Below are 18,860 nucleotides of genomic sequence, written 5' to 3'. Positions count from 1 at the left end.
AGGAGGGACTCAAGGTAGATATTCAGGGGACATCCTATCCGGAGAGGACCCCGGGGGCAGAGTGCCAAGGAGATGATGGAATTTTCCGACAGTGAAGGGTCCCGACAGCTGTCTAGGAATAAGTTACCCAGAGACAGGGAAGACTTCAGAAGTCTTCTTCTGCTTTAAGATGTCTAGGAGGATAAAATGTCTAAATGTGAGATCGGGGGGCCCCCAGGTTGTCCCCTGTGGGTGGAATGACCCCGAAGGGCCCGGCATAATGTCCTCTGCGTGGCTGTACATGCAAACATGCCGAGCGCCACCGTGTAACACCGACCTCAGAGGTAGTCCAGGCACGTCGGTAGCACAAGGTGAGCGAGAGGGCGCACGCAGAGGCCCCGGGGAATGCCGGCAGCTGAAAGGCCTCAATTAGAGTGAAAGGCGTTATCTGGTATTTAAATAATTATTAGATTGAAGGAATAATCATGGGTTTGAGCTGATTTTTTCCCCACTGTCACCCTGATGGCGCCTATAATATTATTATTCAAATGCCCATGATTCTCACCGAGGAGAGACCATGAGAGAGAGAGGAGAGAGTGGGGGAGAGGGGTGGGGAGTAGGGAGGGGGAGAGAGAGACTCATTTAATCTCCATGTGACAGGGCTGCAGGAGGTACGATTAGTCTTTTTCTTATTTCAGCTGTCACTCATGCACAGACACCAAGATTGTTATTAGCGTATTTTATGCACACGATTTAAAGGAAAAGGGGGGCGGGGTGGGGAGAGGGAGAATTTCCTACAGAAAATAATGGGACCAAAGGAACAATTTAGATGTCACTGCTATACCAGCTGCGTTTGCTTCATTAATCGAATGTCATTTTTCCCCCCAGACTCTGTGTGCTGTTATGTGAAGCTAAGTGGCTCTACCTCGCCCCGGAGTGAGAGAGAAGGAAGGCGAGGGAGACTGGAGGACAACGGGCCTCGGCCTACATGCCCTCCTGGCATCCTTCCCAGAGAAGGTGAACCCCATGACACTGGGGCACCCCAGTGTGAGCCAACACAACTTTTGGCGACCATGTCTATCCAGCTGCCCTCTCTCACCATGAGAGGAGACATCCCCTGTTTGTCTTTATATGCGATCCCTTTTATTGGTGGATAAACCAGATCCGATCTCCAGTAACCAAGGAGTCAGAGAGAGGGAGATTCCGGGGGTGGGCCCCGACAGTCCGGCTCAGCAATGAGCCCTCGTGACTGTGGCTGCGGGTGGCTCTCTGCTCAGGCAACAGGCCCGGGACCCACGGGAGCCCATGGCCGCGCTGGACTCGACCTCTTAGCTGGCAAGATGGGCAGATGTGGGGTGATGTGCAGGGGCTGGGCGCTGGCAAGAAACGCAGAACGGCAGGTGTTATGGGTTGAACTGTGTCTCCCCCATCCCACCCCCCATTCATATGTGGAAGTCCTAACCCCCAGTACCTCAGAACGGGGCAGCATTTGGAAATCGTTTTTAAAGAGGAAATCGAGTTAAAATGAGGTCATTAGGGAGGGCCGTAATGCAAAAGGGGAATGTGGGCAGAGGCGGAGAGGGAAGCAGATGTGAGGAGACACGCAGGGAAGATGGCACCTACAAGCCAAGGATGGAGGCTGACCCTTCCTTCCCAGACCTCAGGAGGCGCCACCCTGCTGAGACCCTGACTTCTTGCCTGCAAAACCGTGAGACAATACACGCTGCTATGGAAGCCACCCGCCTGTGCTACTTTGTTAAGCGGCCCCAGCAGACTGAGAGCAGGGAGGAGTTACATGCCCGGGCATCCTGGCTCCCAGATTGTTCTTTTAGAGAAAAGGGGAGGGGTGTGTGCACAGGGTCGAAACGCACATACTCGTGCCCAGCGGTGGTGGGGTGCATAGATGTCTTGCCCCCTTTGTGAGGACCAGGATGGCACCACAGGCTTCCTCTTTCCCCAGAGAGCCTGCTTGCTTTGCCTCTCCCGGCTTTATCCCCTTGAGTCCCGGCTGGGCTCTCCCTGCAGAGGGTTCTCGCCTTTTTGCCTCCCCTGCCCGCTCTTCTGCTCCTGCCCAGCAGAGTCAGTGTGTCCGTTCCCAGACCCCAAGGACCTTATGGAATATTGTGTGACTCCCAGGGCCGATGGCCCTCCTATCCCACCCCAGCTCCCGCCTGTGCCTGTCCTGGCCAGGGCCTTTTCATGCTGGGGAGGGTTTTCTGTTACATCCCCCCCGACCCCCAGGTCTCCCAGCGGGCTCGGGTGGAGCCCTGGAAACCGCACGGGCTCTCGCAGGGCCTTAGCAAAACACGCAGTGTTTGTCCTCTGCTCTGGCCGCCTGTAAAAGTTTGCAGTTGTCCCCCTGAATTATGAAGGGTTCCGAAGACGCTCACTTGAGGGGTGGCGCAGGGGAGGGGGCACTGGCCGGGCTGGCTTTGCAAAGTCAAAACAAGATTCATTACCCTGGGGCCGGGAGCAGGGAGATACACGCCTGACCCTGCAGACCTGCCCCATATGTCATGGGCCTGTCAGAAATCTCCCAGAATTCCCTTTATTATCTAAAGGTCGCCACCCGGGCAGCGCTGAGAGAGCCCAGGGTATAAACTAAACTACAGGAGCAATCAATTTCAAGCAGCTGCCTTCCCCCCATCCTGCCCCTCCCCCTACCATGGCTCTGCTCTCTTCAACCCCCTGTGGGGTCAGGACAGCCAGCAAGGAGGGCCTGCCCATGGACACCTCATCCCGGGGGGAAGAAAGAATTTCTGCAGGTGAGCAGGGCTCTGAGGCTAGGAGCAGTAGGCCCTAGGAGCGAGCCTGCTCTGGACACGGTGAGCTCAGAAAGGTCACCCTACTGCTCCCCTGACTCCAAGCCAGACCCTGCTTAAGCCATCCTGGTAGGGGGGCCGTCTGGTAGGCATTATGGGATTAAAGAACAGGGGAAAGAATCCTCAGGCTCCTTCCAAAATCAGGCCAAAGAATAAAAGTGGGGGTATGTGGCTAAAGTCAAGTCCAAATTCATGCTAGGAGACCTGGTACCCTAAGGGCACGAGCAGCAAAATCACAGCAACTCCCATTTGCTTCTAGAAAAAATCATAAATGTTATTATTAACGACCTGCTACATGGCGCTCTGTGTTAGACTGTTTGCATATGCAAGGGGAAATTTTGTGTTTATCTTGCAAGAAGGGTATTATTCTCCCATTTCACAGGTAGGAAATCAGGATCCCAGGGAGCTGGAGAACCGCACTGGAATCATTCCGCCGGGACACAGAACTTTCTGGAGCCGCGCTATCCCCACTAATCCACACTGCCTTGAGAGTCAGCATTTATTTTTCAACCAAACCCTCTTATCTCTGGTCTGGAAAGACTCACTAGAATGTTAAGTAAGACTTGGCAAGTACCTTCTTTTAAAGGTCAAAACTTGAGGCCCCCACTTTGGTCCCGGCGCAGGGCTGGGGGTGGGGGTTGAGTTATGGGCTACACGGTGGAATCCAGGGGTGTCTCGAGGCGAGCGGGGTGCTAGCTGGCAGTCACCTTTCGGGGACATTCTGGTGACCTTTCCAGGGCGCCTGGAGATGCGCCTCCTGCCTTCTCACGCGTCCTCACTGTCCACGGCAGAGCCGGGAGTTGGAGGGAGGCATGGCAGGAGAGCAGGCCACAGGGTAGAAAGTGCCCAACGAAATCGTTAAATAAATTACAGTTACTCCACATAATGGCATATTATGCTGCCATTAACCACTGTAATGTTTTCAAAGAATAATGACACAGCTCCAGTCCACAGCAGTGGGAGGCGGAGGGAGGAAAATAAGGGGGTAGAAACAATTCAAACAAAACGCCAGGCATTCCTCTCGGCTCCCAGGCAGTGGACTGGCCCCGAACTCACTCCCTGTCCCCAGAAGGTCTCCCCCTCTTTCTCCTCTAGAAGAAAACGTAATGGCCTCTGGGAGCCCCCGGGTGAGAGCACTTCCTGCTTCGCTTACAGACCCTCCCACCCCCCTGCTCCCAGGGGCTTCCAGGGTGGTCCCGGCGGCCATCTGGGGACCCCTCGTGCTGCTTCAGCCTCAGTCAGGGGAAGCGGCCATTCGTGCCAGGCCAAGGCTTGTACACTTCCACAAGTCGGGGGTCCCTGGTGTTCAGAAGAGTGGGCCTCTTGACCAGCAAGCCCGGTGTCGCCTCCCTGAAAATGCACGGAAGACTGCACAGGGGACGATGCGCTGGGCGTGACCCCGGAGAAAGCCCTGGGCAGCTGTAGATACCCTGCCCGGTGTGCCTGGCTCTGCTTCGTTTCTTGTACCTCAGACTCCTTGTCTACCTTGGGCAGGCACACGGCCAGAGTGTGACGTCCACCCATGGGGGCACCTTCTATTGCCCAGATGGACTCAAAGCTGGACTCCTACGCACTCAAGTTCATGTCCTTCCCGAGCTGGCTCTTCTGTCTTTCTCTGCCTCTCTTCCCATCTTGGACTCCACTCCCAAGACACTGGCTCATGTGTCGAGTCCCCAGAACACCTTGGACAGTTTCACCTGAGCGGTCCCCTCTCCTGGGAACCCCTATCTCCACTTTCAGCGTTGCCTATTCCAACCCATCCCTCCCTCAAAGCCTCCTGAAGACTCCAGGTCCCCCATCACCCATCTCTCCTCCAAAGTCAGTTAGAAATGGCTGTTGCTAGCACACACTGCATTGCAGTGCTGGCTCTTGCAGACTATGGGACTAGGTCCCATCTCCCCACTGAACTGGAGGCTCAGAGAGGGCAGGGACAATACCTCATGCTCTTCAGCACCCCGTGCTGGGCTAGCCCAGTGCCTTTCACTCGGTCTGCACCCCGGGGAGCAGAGGAGAAGGGAGACGGGACTATTCAATGCCTTTTCTCAATTGCTGGCCTGACCTGAGACGCGGCTGGAACTCCCACGCCCAGCTCAGTGATCTGTCATAAGGGCTCTTTGGTGGAAGTGAAGAAGGCAGCAAACCATTTGGGAAGGATCCTGCCGATTATTCCTCTTGAAGCCACAGGGTGGAGAGCAGTCTCACTGGCCAGGTGGGTGAGGTGGGGAGAAGGATGGAGAAGAACGGGAAGACACCAGTCTGCCTTTGAAAACTGCCCAACGCAGACTGGGCTTGTGCAGGAAGAGTCTTGGCAAGAGAGCCCTGAAGCCACAAATCGTACAGTATCATAGGTCACATGGAAGTATGTGATATGAAACGGTCAACGGACAGCAGGAAGCGGTCAGGAGCAGAGTGGGGTGGGTGAGACTCCCCAGGAAGTGTTCAGAACAGGGCTCGCTGACAGGGCCAGGCTCCCTGTGCTGCATGTAGCCAGGCAGTGGGTGCACAGAGCAGACTCTGGGCTTCGGAGACAGACCCGGGGCCGGTCTTGCCCTATCACTTTCACTTGATGACCTTGAATTGTTATTTAACCTTTCGGAGCCTCAGTTTCCTCAGCCACAAAAGGACACCTCGCAGGGTTGTGGTGAGATTCACTGAGATGACGGATGTGAAAGTGTTTTTTCTGTAAACTCTGCGGGTCTGAATAAACACCAACGACTCGCATTCCTGTTTTTGGAGAAACACAGTTCAAGGAAATCATCTCCTTGGCGATGGCAGCTGCCCCATATGATGGCAACAAAGGCTGGGGGCTCCGTTTCAGCCAGGTGAGGGGAGATTCTTGTGCCGGGGAATGTGGTCGCCCAGCTCCCAGCTCCTAGGGATGCTGAGAAGGAACTGGGTGCTGCTGGTCCCTAGTAGCCATTCTCCCCAGTCCCTTCGGCCCCACACAGTCCAGATTACCCCACTTCTGCTGCTCTTGTGATTCCTCCAGGGACCCTTGGCAGGGAAGAGGGAGGAGAGGAGGAAAGAGGAAGGCCTTCTCCCGGGAGGAGGAGATGCTGAGAACAGTTTCGCGGGCTGGAGCTCCGCATCCCTTGGGCTCTACTCAACCTGGGTCTGGCCAGCTCGTGGGATGAGCTTCCCCTGCCTTATCCTTTCCTGCCTCTTCTCCTCTCCGGTGCTTTTCCGAACCGACAGCCAAGCCTTCGAATCAAAAGCTAACTCCTTTTTTATGAGGGAGCTTTTTTTAAGCAGCCTGTGTCCCCGCCCTGGACCGCCCCACCTTCGGTTTCTATTATTTTTCTCTCTATCTGGAACTCTGAGCTCTTGCAGAACAGATCCTGAGCCGTCAGCAGCCTCTGTGAAGTGACAGGGGAGCTCAGTCACACGCCGCAGCAGGGCAAGTGCTGCGGGGCTGGATAAAAGCCACCCTGGAGATGGCTGGGTGGCTGGCATTCCGGAGGGAGGGGCAGAGCTCTGTCCTGGTAAGGAGCTGGGCTGTGCCAAGATGCACGCACACTGGCCTGCGCCTGCACCAGGAGCGGCATCGGCCCTGGGTGAGCTTGCAGAGCAGAAGAGATGTTTGATGTCTGGGACCCCAGCCCTGCAGCCCAGGGAAAGTGAAGGGAGCAATTACCGGAGCCTGACACAGGGGAAGAATGTGCTGGAGGGAATGCAGGGGGAGGCGGTGGCCAGTGCAGCGGGGCACCTGGGGCAGAGAGATGAAAAGATCTCCCTGAGTGGGAATCTGGCCCCGTGATGAATGGGGTGTGAGAGAGGAGTCTGCAAAGGGGTAAACAGCCAGGAGGGACGCAGGAGGGAGGGAGGGCTGAGGGGAAAGAATGCTGAGGTCAAAGAGCAACTCCGAATGCTCCTGGAGTGATTGAATCAAGATCCAGCACGTCGCACACCCGGTGGGATGGGTGCTGATGTGCACACAGACATGGGGCCCTGCCCCCCGCCTCAGCCCCCACCCCTGCCGAGGGGTGAGCAAGTCAGCTCTCCTCCCAGACACATTCAGTGCCCCCTGAAACCCTCCCGCCCGCCCCCGCCCTGCCCCATGGCTAGTTCTGAGGCCCCAAGGGGAGCCCCCTGTAACATACACTAGCATTTGTGCAGTGACCGAGTTTCACTGTTCGCTACGAATTTCATGTATGTTTCCCCAATAATGCACCCCCCACCCCCACCCAAGCCAGTGAGGGACAGGGCAGCGTCAGCGTCACTTTTCACAGGTGGGAAGTCTCGGGTGTCTTAGAGGTGAAGTATTTTGGCAAAGGCACCAGGTGTGGAACCAGGGCTTGGACGTGGGCTCCTGGAGTTAAACGTATCACCCTGCTTCCCTGCCGCCTGGAGTTGCAGGGGCCACCACCTGACACCTCCAAGGAGAGATCACTTACCCCAGCCATCGCTCTCTGCTCCCGCTGGGCAAGGCTCTGCCCCTGCTCAGGACAGACTTTTTGGGAGTGGGGTGGGGATTAGGAGCTCAGCTCAGAGTTGGGTTCTTGGGGACCCCCTGTGAGAGAGGCAAAGGCCATTCGGCTCCTACTTAGACCTGACTGGTGGGAAGGAGGGCTGGGAAGGGCTGAGGACTGGAGTTGGCCCCCGGGGCTGCTCAGGAGATGGCAGATAGAAAGAGCCCAGAGGCAGGACTTTGTAGGGAGAGAGGCTGGGGTGCCAGAGTCCCTCTTCCTATCCATGAGGCAGAATACTGGCTGCCTACCACCCCTCTAAAGACTGTGACATTTCCTTAGCCCCTGCTGGTGGCCCCAGCGAGCAGGCAGCCCCAACCTGCCATCTCCTCCCCACCACACCCCCCACTCACATCCTCCCTGCTACCCTGGCCCTGCCGCTCTTCAATTTCCAACCCCTGGCAGATCACTGATTAATTCAGGGCTGTTTAATAACCCTTCCATTTCGATGAAACAAGCTGTCTTGTTTTCTTTATTTTTAACACCGACTTGCGTTTCTTTGCTAAGCATCTTACTGTCATTTAAATTTCTCTGTCTCCAACCAAGCTGATAATAGACTGGAGCGAGCAGCTGCTTCCCTCCCGCTTATGACAATGATTAGAAGTTAGAGCGGTGCCGAGAGCTGACCAGCCTCGGTTCAGAGGGTCTGCCCCTGCTTGTAGAGGGAGTGCTCATTCTAACGCGATTAGGAGAATTCTGGCTCCCGGGGAGACCAGGGCTTACCCTGGCCTAGCCTGCCGGGCACCCTGTGCCGCTGAGGGGAGCTGTCGGGGTGAAGGTGTGAGAACCAGCTCTGTTTACGATGGCATTAAGGCCAGCAGCTGCAGGCCTGACACTCAACTTCACTTGTCAACTTTGTCTTCCTTGAGTTTACTGAGGCGCAAACAGGGAGACTCAAGGTTAGAGGGCTGGGAGGCGCATGGCAGTCTCAGCCATCAGCTATTATACCTTTCTGCTCCACACCGGAATCCCTTTACTTAAAAAAACAGATTTTTACTGATTTCAGAGAGGAAGGAAGAGAGATAGATAGAAACATCATTGATGAGAGAGAATCATTGATCGGCTGCCTCCTGCCCGCCCCCTACTGGGGATGGAGCCCACAACCCGGGCATATGCCCTGACTGGGAATCGAACTGTGACCTCCAGGCTCATAGGTCCATGCTCAACCACTGAACCACGCTGGCCGGGCAGGAATCCCTTCTTAAGACCTGGTCCACAGCTTCCGACCTCTGCCTGAGTTCTCCAAATGAGGCGGAGCTCACTCCCTTCCCAGACGGCCCTTCTGGGGGTGGAGGGCTCTGGCCACCTCTCCTCGGTCCTGCAGCACTCACACCGAACGCGGGTAATAGCATTAGTGTGCATACCCTTCCTTCCCTGGCACACTGCACGGTCCTCAAGAGCCAGCACAGAAACGTGCCTCCCTCCCGCAACACCTGGCACATAGTAGATAGTCAACAAACATTTGCCCATCTCATGAAATTATGGTCAGTCTCCTCCGTAAGTCCTGGCCCCCCCCCCCCCTTCTGCCTGGGCAGGCCCCTGGGGAAGCTTCTGGTTTTCCTCTACCGGGACAAGTGCCGCCCCTTCCTGTCCTCAGGCCAGAAATGCCTGTGTCCTCAGGAGCCAGGTCCCTTCTCTCTCCCCCCAGGCTCCAGGGACAACAAAGCTAGAGAAAAGCTTGGCCAAGGAAACTGGAGTGTCGGGTGGAAGCCAATCAAAAGGCCTGGACCAGGCCCTCTGGATCCCAGCTCTCCCCCATTCCCTCTGGGTTGGGCCTGGCTGCCTGAGAAGGTGCCCAGGTGCGAGGTGCACAAAACCTGGCTGGCCCAAGGCGCAGGGATGGGGGGGTGGGGGGCTCCCAGCTGGCAGTCTGCAGGCAGCTGCTGGGGTCATTGTCTCACCCTCTCCTGGTGTGAATGCTGAGCCTATAGAGACCGAAGCACAAACAGTGTCCATAGGGCCTCTTGTGAAGGGAGGGGTGCCAGAACCACTGGCTGTGCAAATAGCAAGGCCTGCTGTCCTGGGGGGAAGCTGGTGGGGCTACTGAAGAGAAGGGGAACTTCCTACACCCTCCTGCTCCTGCCCAGAGCGAGGAGAGGCTGTCCGTGTGTCCTAAGGGCCAGCAGACTGGCAGAGAAGGGGAGGGGGCAGTTCCAGGGGATCGCCACTGTGAGGTGCCTGCCTCCTCTGGGCATGAGGTCGGGGAAGGAGAGACTGGAAGAGAAGGTGGCTCAGTGGGCAGGTCGAGAGGGTGTGCTGGGCGAGGCTGGGGCCAGCAAACCTCCTCGAGATGAGAGCAGAGCCTGGCCACTCGCCATGTGACGCAGGGCGCTCCACTCCCCCAGTGTGGAGTTGGGTTTCACATCTATTATGTGGTCCCGGGTAAAAGCTGCTAGGAAATACGCAGAAACATTTTCCCCAAGTATTCTACACAGAACACCTATTTCCTTTGTAGTTCAAACGTGTTTTTTTTTAAAAAAAATAATATGTTAGAAAAGAAAATGAAGGCACCTCACACTCATTTCCCACAGCTGGCTCTTGGGCACTGCTCTGAATGCATAGGACTCGCTCCTCTGAGAGCTGCCTTCCCACGCTCCGCACGTCCAACAAGGGACGGACCCTTGTGCATCAGCTGGGAGGACAGTGGGCAGCTCCTTGGGCTAGAAGACAGCCGATGTGCCCCCCAAACCTCCTGCTACATTCTGACCAATGATGGGAGCCGGCTGAGGATCTAATCCCTGTGCCCCAGGGTCCCACTTGGGCCCTGGGACGCAGCGCCTGCTAATGTCTTCCCGTCGGGCCATATACTGAAGGCTACTGATGGATGTTTCTCTCTCCCTTTCTCTCTCTCTCTAGAAATCAATAAAGACATGTCCTCAGGAGAGGATTTAAAAACTAATGCTAACCAGGGGCCACGCGCCAGTGGCCTCCCTCTCCGTTTCCAGTCTCCCTGAGTCTTCAGCCTTTTATCTATCTTTATATATAACAACCTTCAGCACACAGATCTTCTTTAAATAAAATCTCCTTTTTTTTTTTTCTCTCAGAAAGTCCCAAACAAATTCAGAGAAAGAGAAGAACTTGTCCCTAGCTTGGCTTCGTTCCTGCTCTCAATTTTGAGATAGTTTTGCACGCTTGCAACAATTGTCCTTCTACCAAATCCCCCCCACCATCTTGCTCTGCCTGGCGCCAGGCACAGAGGCAACTGGGGGACGTGGGGAGACCTGAAAAGCAGTCATTCCCACCACACAAATGGAGAAGCTACGGTGCTGGGTACAGGGCAGGGGCCAGCTCTCCCAGGGTGGCTTGCAGCTCTGCCTCCTCGCCCTCCCCGGACCCGGGAGCAAATGGTGGGGAGGTGAGAAATCCTTCAGGAAGAAGGAGGAGCTCAGGTGTGAAGGTGGGCCCTTTTTGCTGGCCCATTAGGACCCTATCTGACACCAGCTCCTTCCTGGCCATCTGTTGGGACCTTTGCGGTGGGACCCGACCTCCAGCACTGGGGTGAGAGCAAGGCTTCCCAGCCTCGCAGGCTGGTGGGATCCTTTTCCCCAAGCCTCTCACAGCTGGGTCCTGGGCCGCTCCCAGTGGGCGGCAGACTTGAATTTTCTTAATTTCCGGATGAACCTCAGGGGGGTGTTTGCCTAACAGAAACCCTAGTGGTGTGGTTTGAGTTCCACGGAGAGTCCAGGGACTTGTCAGGATGGTCGAGGCAGCTGGGGCAAAGGGGAGGGGGGCAGTCTTGTCAGGGGATTGTGACATCCTGACCCCCTCACTCCTGGAAAACACTGCCCACCGCCAGGTCCTGTCTGCTTTGGGCTGGGCCCCCCATCCCGTGGAGGACCCCAAGTTCAGAGAACAGGCTCTTCGCCCTCGGGTACGGGGAAGCTGGGGCAGCAATCAGGGGAGGTGGGAGGTCAGAGGCCAAGGTAATATTTACCCAGCCCTGCGAGGTCTCTGCTTTTATGAAGCAGGAAAGCGCTTCAAAGCAGCAACATCCCCTCTTGCCACTTGTCTGCCCCCTGTCCTCCTGCCCTTCGGGGCAAGCCCGGTAGCCTTCCCAGCCCTTCCTCTCCTCCGGAACTTTCCACCCTCTCTCCCTCGAAGGGAGGTGCCCCCTGCGCTGCTTCCTCATCAGAGAGGGACAAGGACTTGCCCGGGGTTGCAGAGCAATTCCAAGGCCTGGCTTCCCCTGGCATTCAGAGCCCGGCTTGGATTTCTCCTGTTTACTCTGAGTGAGTCACCCATCGACTCCCGTGGATGGAGGAAAGAGAGGGGCTGGGTCCCAGTTCCTCATCCGAAGCCGCAGTCCAACCCCCAGAGCAGGACCCAGCAACGGAGGGGGTATACTAGGCGGTGTACTGGTTCTTTACATTTTTGACTGGGGTCACAAAGCCTTCAGAAATATACAGAGATCTCCGCCTATGTCTAGAGAGCATTCACTTGTCAGGGTGTCACAAAGGCGGCTGAAGGCCCACGCACGCCCCTGGTTCTGTGCATCCCGGTCCAGGGGCATCCGGGACCCCAGACTGGATTAGAGCACTTCAAGGAGACAGGAGAGCCCTACCTTCCAGGTTAAGATCAGAGACAGTTTGTAAACTGTGCTGAAGCTGGCCTTCCCCCTAAACTCCCTCCTCGCATCCTTCTCTGCCATCATTCTACAGAAACTTCGGGGTTCCTTCTCCAGGGAGCAGGGGGCAGGGGTGGCTGGGAAGTGCCTCTCTGTTCAGCCAAGGGGCGGGGCTACAGTCTGGATTTTCTCTCTGGTGGGATCCATTCACTGAGTTCACTGGGATCAGAGAGGGTGAGAAGCAGCAGGATTCTGGACCCTGATATGAGAGCACAGATGAGTAATAACATGTCCGGAAGGACCGCCCCAGCCAGCTCCAGGGGACCGGAAAGGGATGCGATTTACATAGAATACAATGTGAAACCCTAGGGAGTGGGCCTGGAGACCTTGCTCTAGGACTCTGACTAATAGAAAACAACCCCAGTGTCCTCCCTTTAAAGTCTGTGGAGGAGAAGGAGGGGAAAGAATCCTTAGGGGCAGGTCTTAGAGGCTGAGGAATGAGAGGTTAGTCATTCCCCACCAGCCACTTTGAAGTCCTCAGGCACCTGAGTCTCTCTCCTGGCCTCTCGTTATCAGCACTGGCTGTTTCTGGCTCATCTCCAAGGCACCTTGCATGGCCTAGAGCAAGGGCTTCCAGAAACTTCTGCCCTTTCACTTCCTGAGGCCCAGTGCCCAGTGGCCTACGTTCTGCCTTATGCTAAGGTTCTCTGGGGGACACTCGGCTTATGTCCGTCTCCCTCCCCCCTAGGATACTGTCCACTTCTTAAAGGTAGGACCTATGACATTTCCCTTCTGTACTGGGTGCTGAGACATGCCTAGCACTGCCTACGTGGTCAATTTCTGCTGGTTTCACGGACATGGGTCGCAGTCCCAGCTTTCAGTGTCTGCTGTTCGCTGCAAGGGCCAGCAGCGTGGGGTACAGCTCCAATGTGAGGGTTCATGTTGGAGGGGATGTTCATTCCCTCCATCCCTCCATCTCCCAACTAAGGGGAGCGGGGAGGCTGTTTCAATACAAAGGGAGGAAGCCCGTGGGTGTCATTCCTGGACAGTGCAGGCAGCCCTGGAGTGCCCATCGGAGCACGGGTGTTGGGGGCACAGGAGAGAGGTTCATTGACTGGCTATTCACCCTGGGCCCCAGGACCCCTCTCCCTCTTCCTTCTCAAACACTGCTGAACTTTCCAACCGCCTTATCTCGCACACTGAAAGTAATTTCAGCCAAGGAAAAGCAGGATTAAACTTTCAGAACACGATACATTATCTTGTTTTTCTTGTCTCTCTCCCCCAGCCCCTTCCCCTCCTTGACCCCAGGTCAACGTGCACCAAAGGGAAACCAAGATGAACTATCAGGGGCTGGTATCAGGTCTGAGGAGATGCTACACTCTGGCCCCCCGCCCGCCCCGCGTCCATATTTCTGCACACCCTCTCAGGCAGTTATTATCTCCCCGATGAGAAAGGCCCTCTCCACATTGTCCTGCGCGGAAATGAAAGGGGGAATTATCATTCAGAGAAAGGCTCCCACAGAGAACATGAAGACCGAGATTAAATCAGCGATGCGCCCTGGACAGGCCTTTCGTTCCCGAAAGATCTTTTGAAAACAGTCTCCCCAGAAACAGTTTTGCCACCACCTGGGCGGGTTTCGAAAGTCTTTGTGCAGGCAGGGAGTTGGAAGGAGGGAAGGCATGTGAAGGCGCCTTGGGGATGGGCCAAAACTTTTATTGCTGATAAAGACAGGCGAGGGCCTCTTGGCGGGGCCAGCCGGCAGACTGAGTGCTGCTAACTCGAGAAGGCAGCCCTCCTTCCCAGCCCTCCTCCCGGCCTCACACCCCCAGGCATCCTGTCCGGACAGGCCTCTCCCTGGCTGCTCCCCACCCTGGGGCACCCTGCTTAATGCTGCAGGCGCCTTTTCCAGTCCCCAGCAACCAGACAGGGCCCCGAGGTCCCCCTGGCAATGGGACTCTACCAGTTGTGGTCTCTGGGTAGTGACAGCTGGTAGTTTCTAATATATCTCATCTATTTTTTTCTTGTCTTAAAAAAGAAAAAAAAAAGGCACAAAAACCACTGTTTAGAGCCAAGCCTGGTTTTCAAGAGCCCCCTCTAGTGGCGATAACCTGCTACTTCAGCCTCCCAGTTCACCCAGAGGAGCCTCCCCCGTCCCTGGGAAGATAGGAAGGAGCCCCCATCTGCCTGGAAGGGTCTTTGCCACGTGCTTTGTGCTTTAGCTCTCAGCTCTTTCTGCTCCATTCACACTGTCAGCCTCTCCGTCTTCGCCGTCCCTTTCTGTCACCTGCTTCTCTCCGTCTATCTGTGACTGTCTATATCAGGCCTTGGGTCTTTGGTGGTGCGCCCAGGCTGCTGCATCTTTGGTCCACCTGCTGGACACCAGGTCTGGTGAGCTGGAAACGCTCTGACAAGGCCTCTGATGGAATGACCTAATCTCAGAGGCCAACACAGGGACCCCTAAGCCAGACCCACAGCGAGAAGCACGAGGAAGACGGAGAATGGAACTTGGGCGTCAGCCACCTTCCGCAGCCCCACCCCCAGGGACACCTGGGCTGACTCATGTGTGAAGTGGTCTAGAACCTGGGCTGGGAGTTCCTGCTCTGGAGCCCAGCGTGGAACCAGCTCCTGACTCTCCCCAGCATGCTGCCCCCCTCCTGGCCTCTGCCAGTACCTTACCATGCAGACAACTAATGGGCAATACCAGGATGGAGGGCCAGCTGGCAGGGGGCCTGAGGAGGGTGCCGGGAAGAGGGGGAGAAAAGGGCCGGACTGAGCCTGGGGCTGGAACTGGCAAGGGGAGACAGAGTGGATATTCTGCTGGGGCGAGAGGGCCTCGGGAGCACCTGTGAGTCCTCTGGGTTTCCGAGGATGTCCTCACCCACGCAGGAGATGTGGCCAGGCCAGGGCCGGGGGTTAATGGTTAACCAGCTGAGAGAGCAGGCACTTTTGCACTGCTTAGGCCTAAGCCTTTCCTTTCAGCTCCCCCTCCTTTCTTTACACTCTCACCCAAGAGGGACCCTGCTCCCCAACAAAGAACTTTCTCGCCTCTATTTCTGCCCTCAGTTCCAGATGGGAGAGTCTGGAGCGAGATAAAGAAGTTCCATATGCCCCATGCCAGGCAATGGACCCCCAGGAGAAAGGGAGGGGGTCCACTTCTGACCATCTCACCCTCCCTTGGGACCAGCTGTTTGACCCTGGGAAGCGCGGCCTTTCTCTCTCCACAGGGCTCACCTTTAGAAATGACCAGAAGAGAAGTGGACACACACCCGCCCTCATTTACTTTAATCGGGCATGAAATCTTTGTCACTAAGTGAAAAAACTGTTTCCCATAAGGGAATCGGGCCCATTCATCATTGTTTGAACGGAGCATATGTGCAGGGGAGAAACAGAATATTCCCATATAATGAATTGATAACAGACTGCCCCTGGGCGAGGGTGGCGGTGATGGGAGGGGTGCACATGAGCTATAAAACTACAGCACCTCCAAGCCCGGTTCTGCATTTCCCCGTGGACAGCCCTGAATTATTTGTAGTTAACAGACTGTAACACAATGCTCCAGTCTCTTTATGGTCAGAATGGGGGTGGGGGTGAGGGGCTTGGCTGGGAGCTCCCTGCCTCCCCGTTGGCCATGATGGACAGAAGTATATTGGGCCCCAGCCTGTGTGTGTGGGGACAGCTGTGTGGCAGCAGACAGACAGCTGGGGGCGGGGGCTGTTGCTGCTGGAGACAGGAATAGTCTCCCCTCACCAGACCCCCTGTCTTGAGGACGCAGCCAGAGAAAAGGAGGCAGGAGAGAGACTATAAAACCCCAAACAGTGCCAACTCCAGAACCGTAAATATTTCATAGCACCTGAGCAGGCGGGCTCGGGCTGCTGCCAGCTGCTGCCCTGTATATTTAACTGTGTCACCGGTTTCCCTCCCGCTCTGTGCGTTTCCTTGTAACATGCCCATGAAATACAGATTAACGGAATCATCAGAAGTGTGTGTCGATGGGAAAGAGACCAAAGAGAGAAGGGGCTGCTCTTTGCGGGTTTCCTTCTTAACCCCGCTGGAAGCGCAGACTCCAGTAAAACGGAGGGTGAACTTTTACGTTTCCCTCACCTGCAGCTTCAGACGGTCAGCAGCGTGAGAGGGTGAATGGGCCCTGGCGCTTTGGGGACAGGGCCAGGTAGTCAGACCAGCCCTGAAAGGGGGCCAGTGACCCTGTCATGACACGGCTGCTTTTAGGCAATGGACATACAGCACCACCTTTTACTCCTCCTTTAGACTTGGGAGCCCAGCCAGCCCCCTGCTCTGCTCTGGGCTGTGAGAGGATGACCCTAGGTCCTGTCAAAGGAGAGGCCAGGTGGGACCCCCTTGTCAGATTTGGGGTCCCTGGGCAGAGGAGACCTGCCGGTACTTTGCCAGGTCGAATCTTGCTGCTCCACGGCACCACCATCTCCACTGCCCATCGCTCCAAATGTCATTCCCATGCAAGAGCTTTGCCAGCCAACTTGCCCCATCCAAAGGCAATTTGCAGAAGACAGTGAGGGAGCAGAGAGGGCTGTGTGCACACCCCCCTTTATCAGCGGGACCCTGAGGAGGGTCCGCTGGGGGATGGAGGGAATGGCTCCCTTAGGGAATGCTCCTGGGTGCGGAAGGGTTGGGGTAGAGACTCAGGTGGAAGAAGGGAAAAGAAACACCACCTGGCTAGGGCATCTTGACAGATGCTCCTTCAGTTTCCCTGGTCCCCTCTCCTCTCTCCTCACTCCCCCATCCCCACTCCCCGGACCAAGGAGGGGAGATCACTGGTAATTATTTCACCTGGTGCTTAGAGAGGTGAGGGGGAAGTTCATGGATTCTTCTCTCTTCCAGCCAGGAGGCCAGAGGAGAGAGGGCTGCTAGCAACTCCAGGAGCTTTCTGGGGTGAGCGCATAAAACTTGTGCATTTCCATCCAGGAATAGCTCATTCCTCCTGCCAGAGCTACCTCTTCCCTGGGCTCTGTGGCTCTGTTGAAGGCCCCAGAATTCATAGCCTGCCCAGAGGGAAGAGGGGAGTTTCAAGGTCTGAGAAAGAAGCCCAGAGATATGGGTTGGGGTGGGGGTGGGGGGGTGTTGCTATCATCATCCCAGGAGGAGAGAGCTGAATTTGACTCTCCTCCTGAAATGTCCAGCCCAGCGCAGATACTCATAAATCTTGTCCACTGCACTCGAGAATACAAGGAAGAGAATGAATGGGTCCCCAAATTTCTGCAGGTTCCTACAAACTGCTGGATCCCCCAGCCACTGCCAAGATCCAGCTGGCAGCCCGAGGCCCTCAGACTGGCCGTATTGTCTGTCCCTTGCACAGCCACTGCCGCTATGTCACTGGATCCCCACAGGAGACCTGGTCATATTTCCACTGCCCACCTCAGGGGGCTCTCACTGTAGACTCTTAACCGGCCTAGAACCCCAAGTCTTGTACTCCCCACCCCCATTATCTCTATCACCCAGGACCTGAGTTTGAGTAGGTAACTCCTATGGCAAGGGTCATGCTAAGTAGACGGACATTTGTCCGGGAGCTGAAATGACAGTTTTTGGTGACTCTCTCTTTGGCCATCCAGCCTAGGACTAACATTTAAGGAGACTACCTGTGGGATGGCTCCCAAGGGCTAGAATTTTCTAAGGTCCCTACATCACTTGAGGGGGGGGGGGGGCGGCGAGAAGGCTCCCGTTGGTCCTGGGCAAGCTTCTACTCCAGTTCCCAGCCCGCGCCTCTGCCCACGCCCAGGGCAGGTGCCCATTGGTGCGCACCACGAGGGCGCGCGGAGAGGGCATGGGGGCGCCTCTCCCCGTTCAGCACCTCGGACTGGCTCCCTGAGCCCCTGGAGCCCGCGCAGCTTCCTCTTCCATTCCCCAGTCAGTCCCCTGATCCCCAGGAACAGCCGCCGGCCGCCAGGGACTCTGGCCCGGGAGTGAACATCCCCCCCGCCCCCTGACCCCCCGAGTCGAGCGCTGGCCACAGTGGCCTGGGGCTCTCTTGCTCTCGTGCCACCACTGCCCACACTGACCCCAGCTCTCGGGACAGCCCCGCCGCCCCCGGGCTCCCCAAGCCGCAGAGCCCCGGCAGGTGCGCGGGGAAGGCGCGCCCCGGAGCGCCGCGGCCACCGGCAGCCGGCGGCGGGGGAGCCCGAGCTGCCAGGGCTCCGAGTCCGCCCGCGGACTCGCCCATCGGCGCCGAGCCCGGGAGCCGGGGCCGGGACCCCGGAGAGGCGCCTGGGAGCCGGAGGAGCCGGCGCGGGGCGGCCGGGTGTCTGGGGAGAGAGGGCCGAGGGCGCCAGCGACCCGAGCGCCGCTTACCCGGCTCCGCGGCGTCCGTCTGTCCTGGCGTCTCCGGTCCGTCCGCCCGCGCCGCCGAGGCCCGCAGCTCGCAGTCACCGGGGGAGCCACGTCCACATGGAGTCCACATTCACGAAGACCCCCCAGCCACTTCTCTGTCTTCTCGGAGCGGCCCCTCGGTCTCCGGGGCGCGCGCCCCTCCGTCCCCGGGCGCTGGCCGCCGGCTCGCGGGGGACCCGGGCGGCGCCGAGGGGGCGTGGGGGGTGGCGGGGGGTGGCGGTGCCGGTCCTGGGGAAGCGGCGGAGCCCAGGCGGTCCTCAGGTTTTCCCAGCGCGACTTTCCGGGCGCCTCTGACATCAGCAATCTCGGCGCTTCCTTCCCTTGGCTCGCCGGGTCCGCTCACGGTCCCATTTCCTCCGGGAGCCGCGCCGGCTCCGGCTGCGGGGAGGTCCGCCGCGCTCGCGCCCCCCGGCTCGCGGGGGCTCCTTCCCCGGGGCTCGCCCTCTCGGCCGAGGATCGCCGGCCCCTGCCCCGCCGCCTCCCGCTCCCGGCTGGCGAGGACGCCGCTCCGCTGCTCCGGCTGCTGGGCTCCCGCGGCGGCGGCGGCGCTGCTCCGCGCCCGGCCTCCCTCCCTATATTACCAGGCGGCTCATTATCATAGAGGCCGCGCGCCTTAACCCCCTCCCTGCCGGCCGCGCCCGCCGCTGGCACCGCCCGCCGCCAGCCCCCGGC

The 18,860-nt window shown here is 57.4% G+C and overlaps 1 protein-coding gene across 1 annotated transcript in view; it reads right to left on the bottom strand.

Annotated features, from left to right (window-relative positions):
- The window catches only part of PLXNA2 (plexin A2), a 210,138-nt gene extending 191,828 nt beyond the window's left edge, over positions 1–18,310 (bottom strand). The window contains exon 1 of the mRNA XM_081112157.1: positions 18,150–18,310. Coding sequence (XP_080968283.1) covers positions 18,150–18,258 — 109 coding nt within the window. The 5' untranslated portion in view covers positions 18,259–18,310. The remainder of the gene's footprint in view (positions 1–18,149) is intronic.
- Positions 18,311–18,860: the final 550 nt, after the last annotated feature.

This window comes from Myotis nattereri (genome assembly GCF_964212035.1).
Source record: "Myotis nattereri genome assembly, chromosome: 18".
In the NCBI taxonomy this organism is placed as follows: Eukaryota; Metazoa; Chordata; class Mammalia; order Chiroptera; family Vespertilionidae; genus Myotis; species Myotis nattereri.
This window is presented reverse-complemented; position numbering and strand designations above follow the sequence as displayed.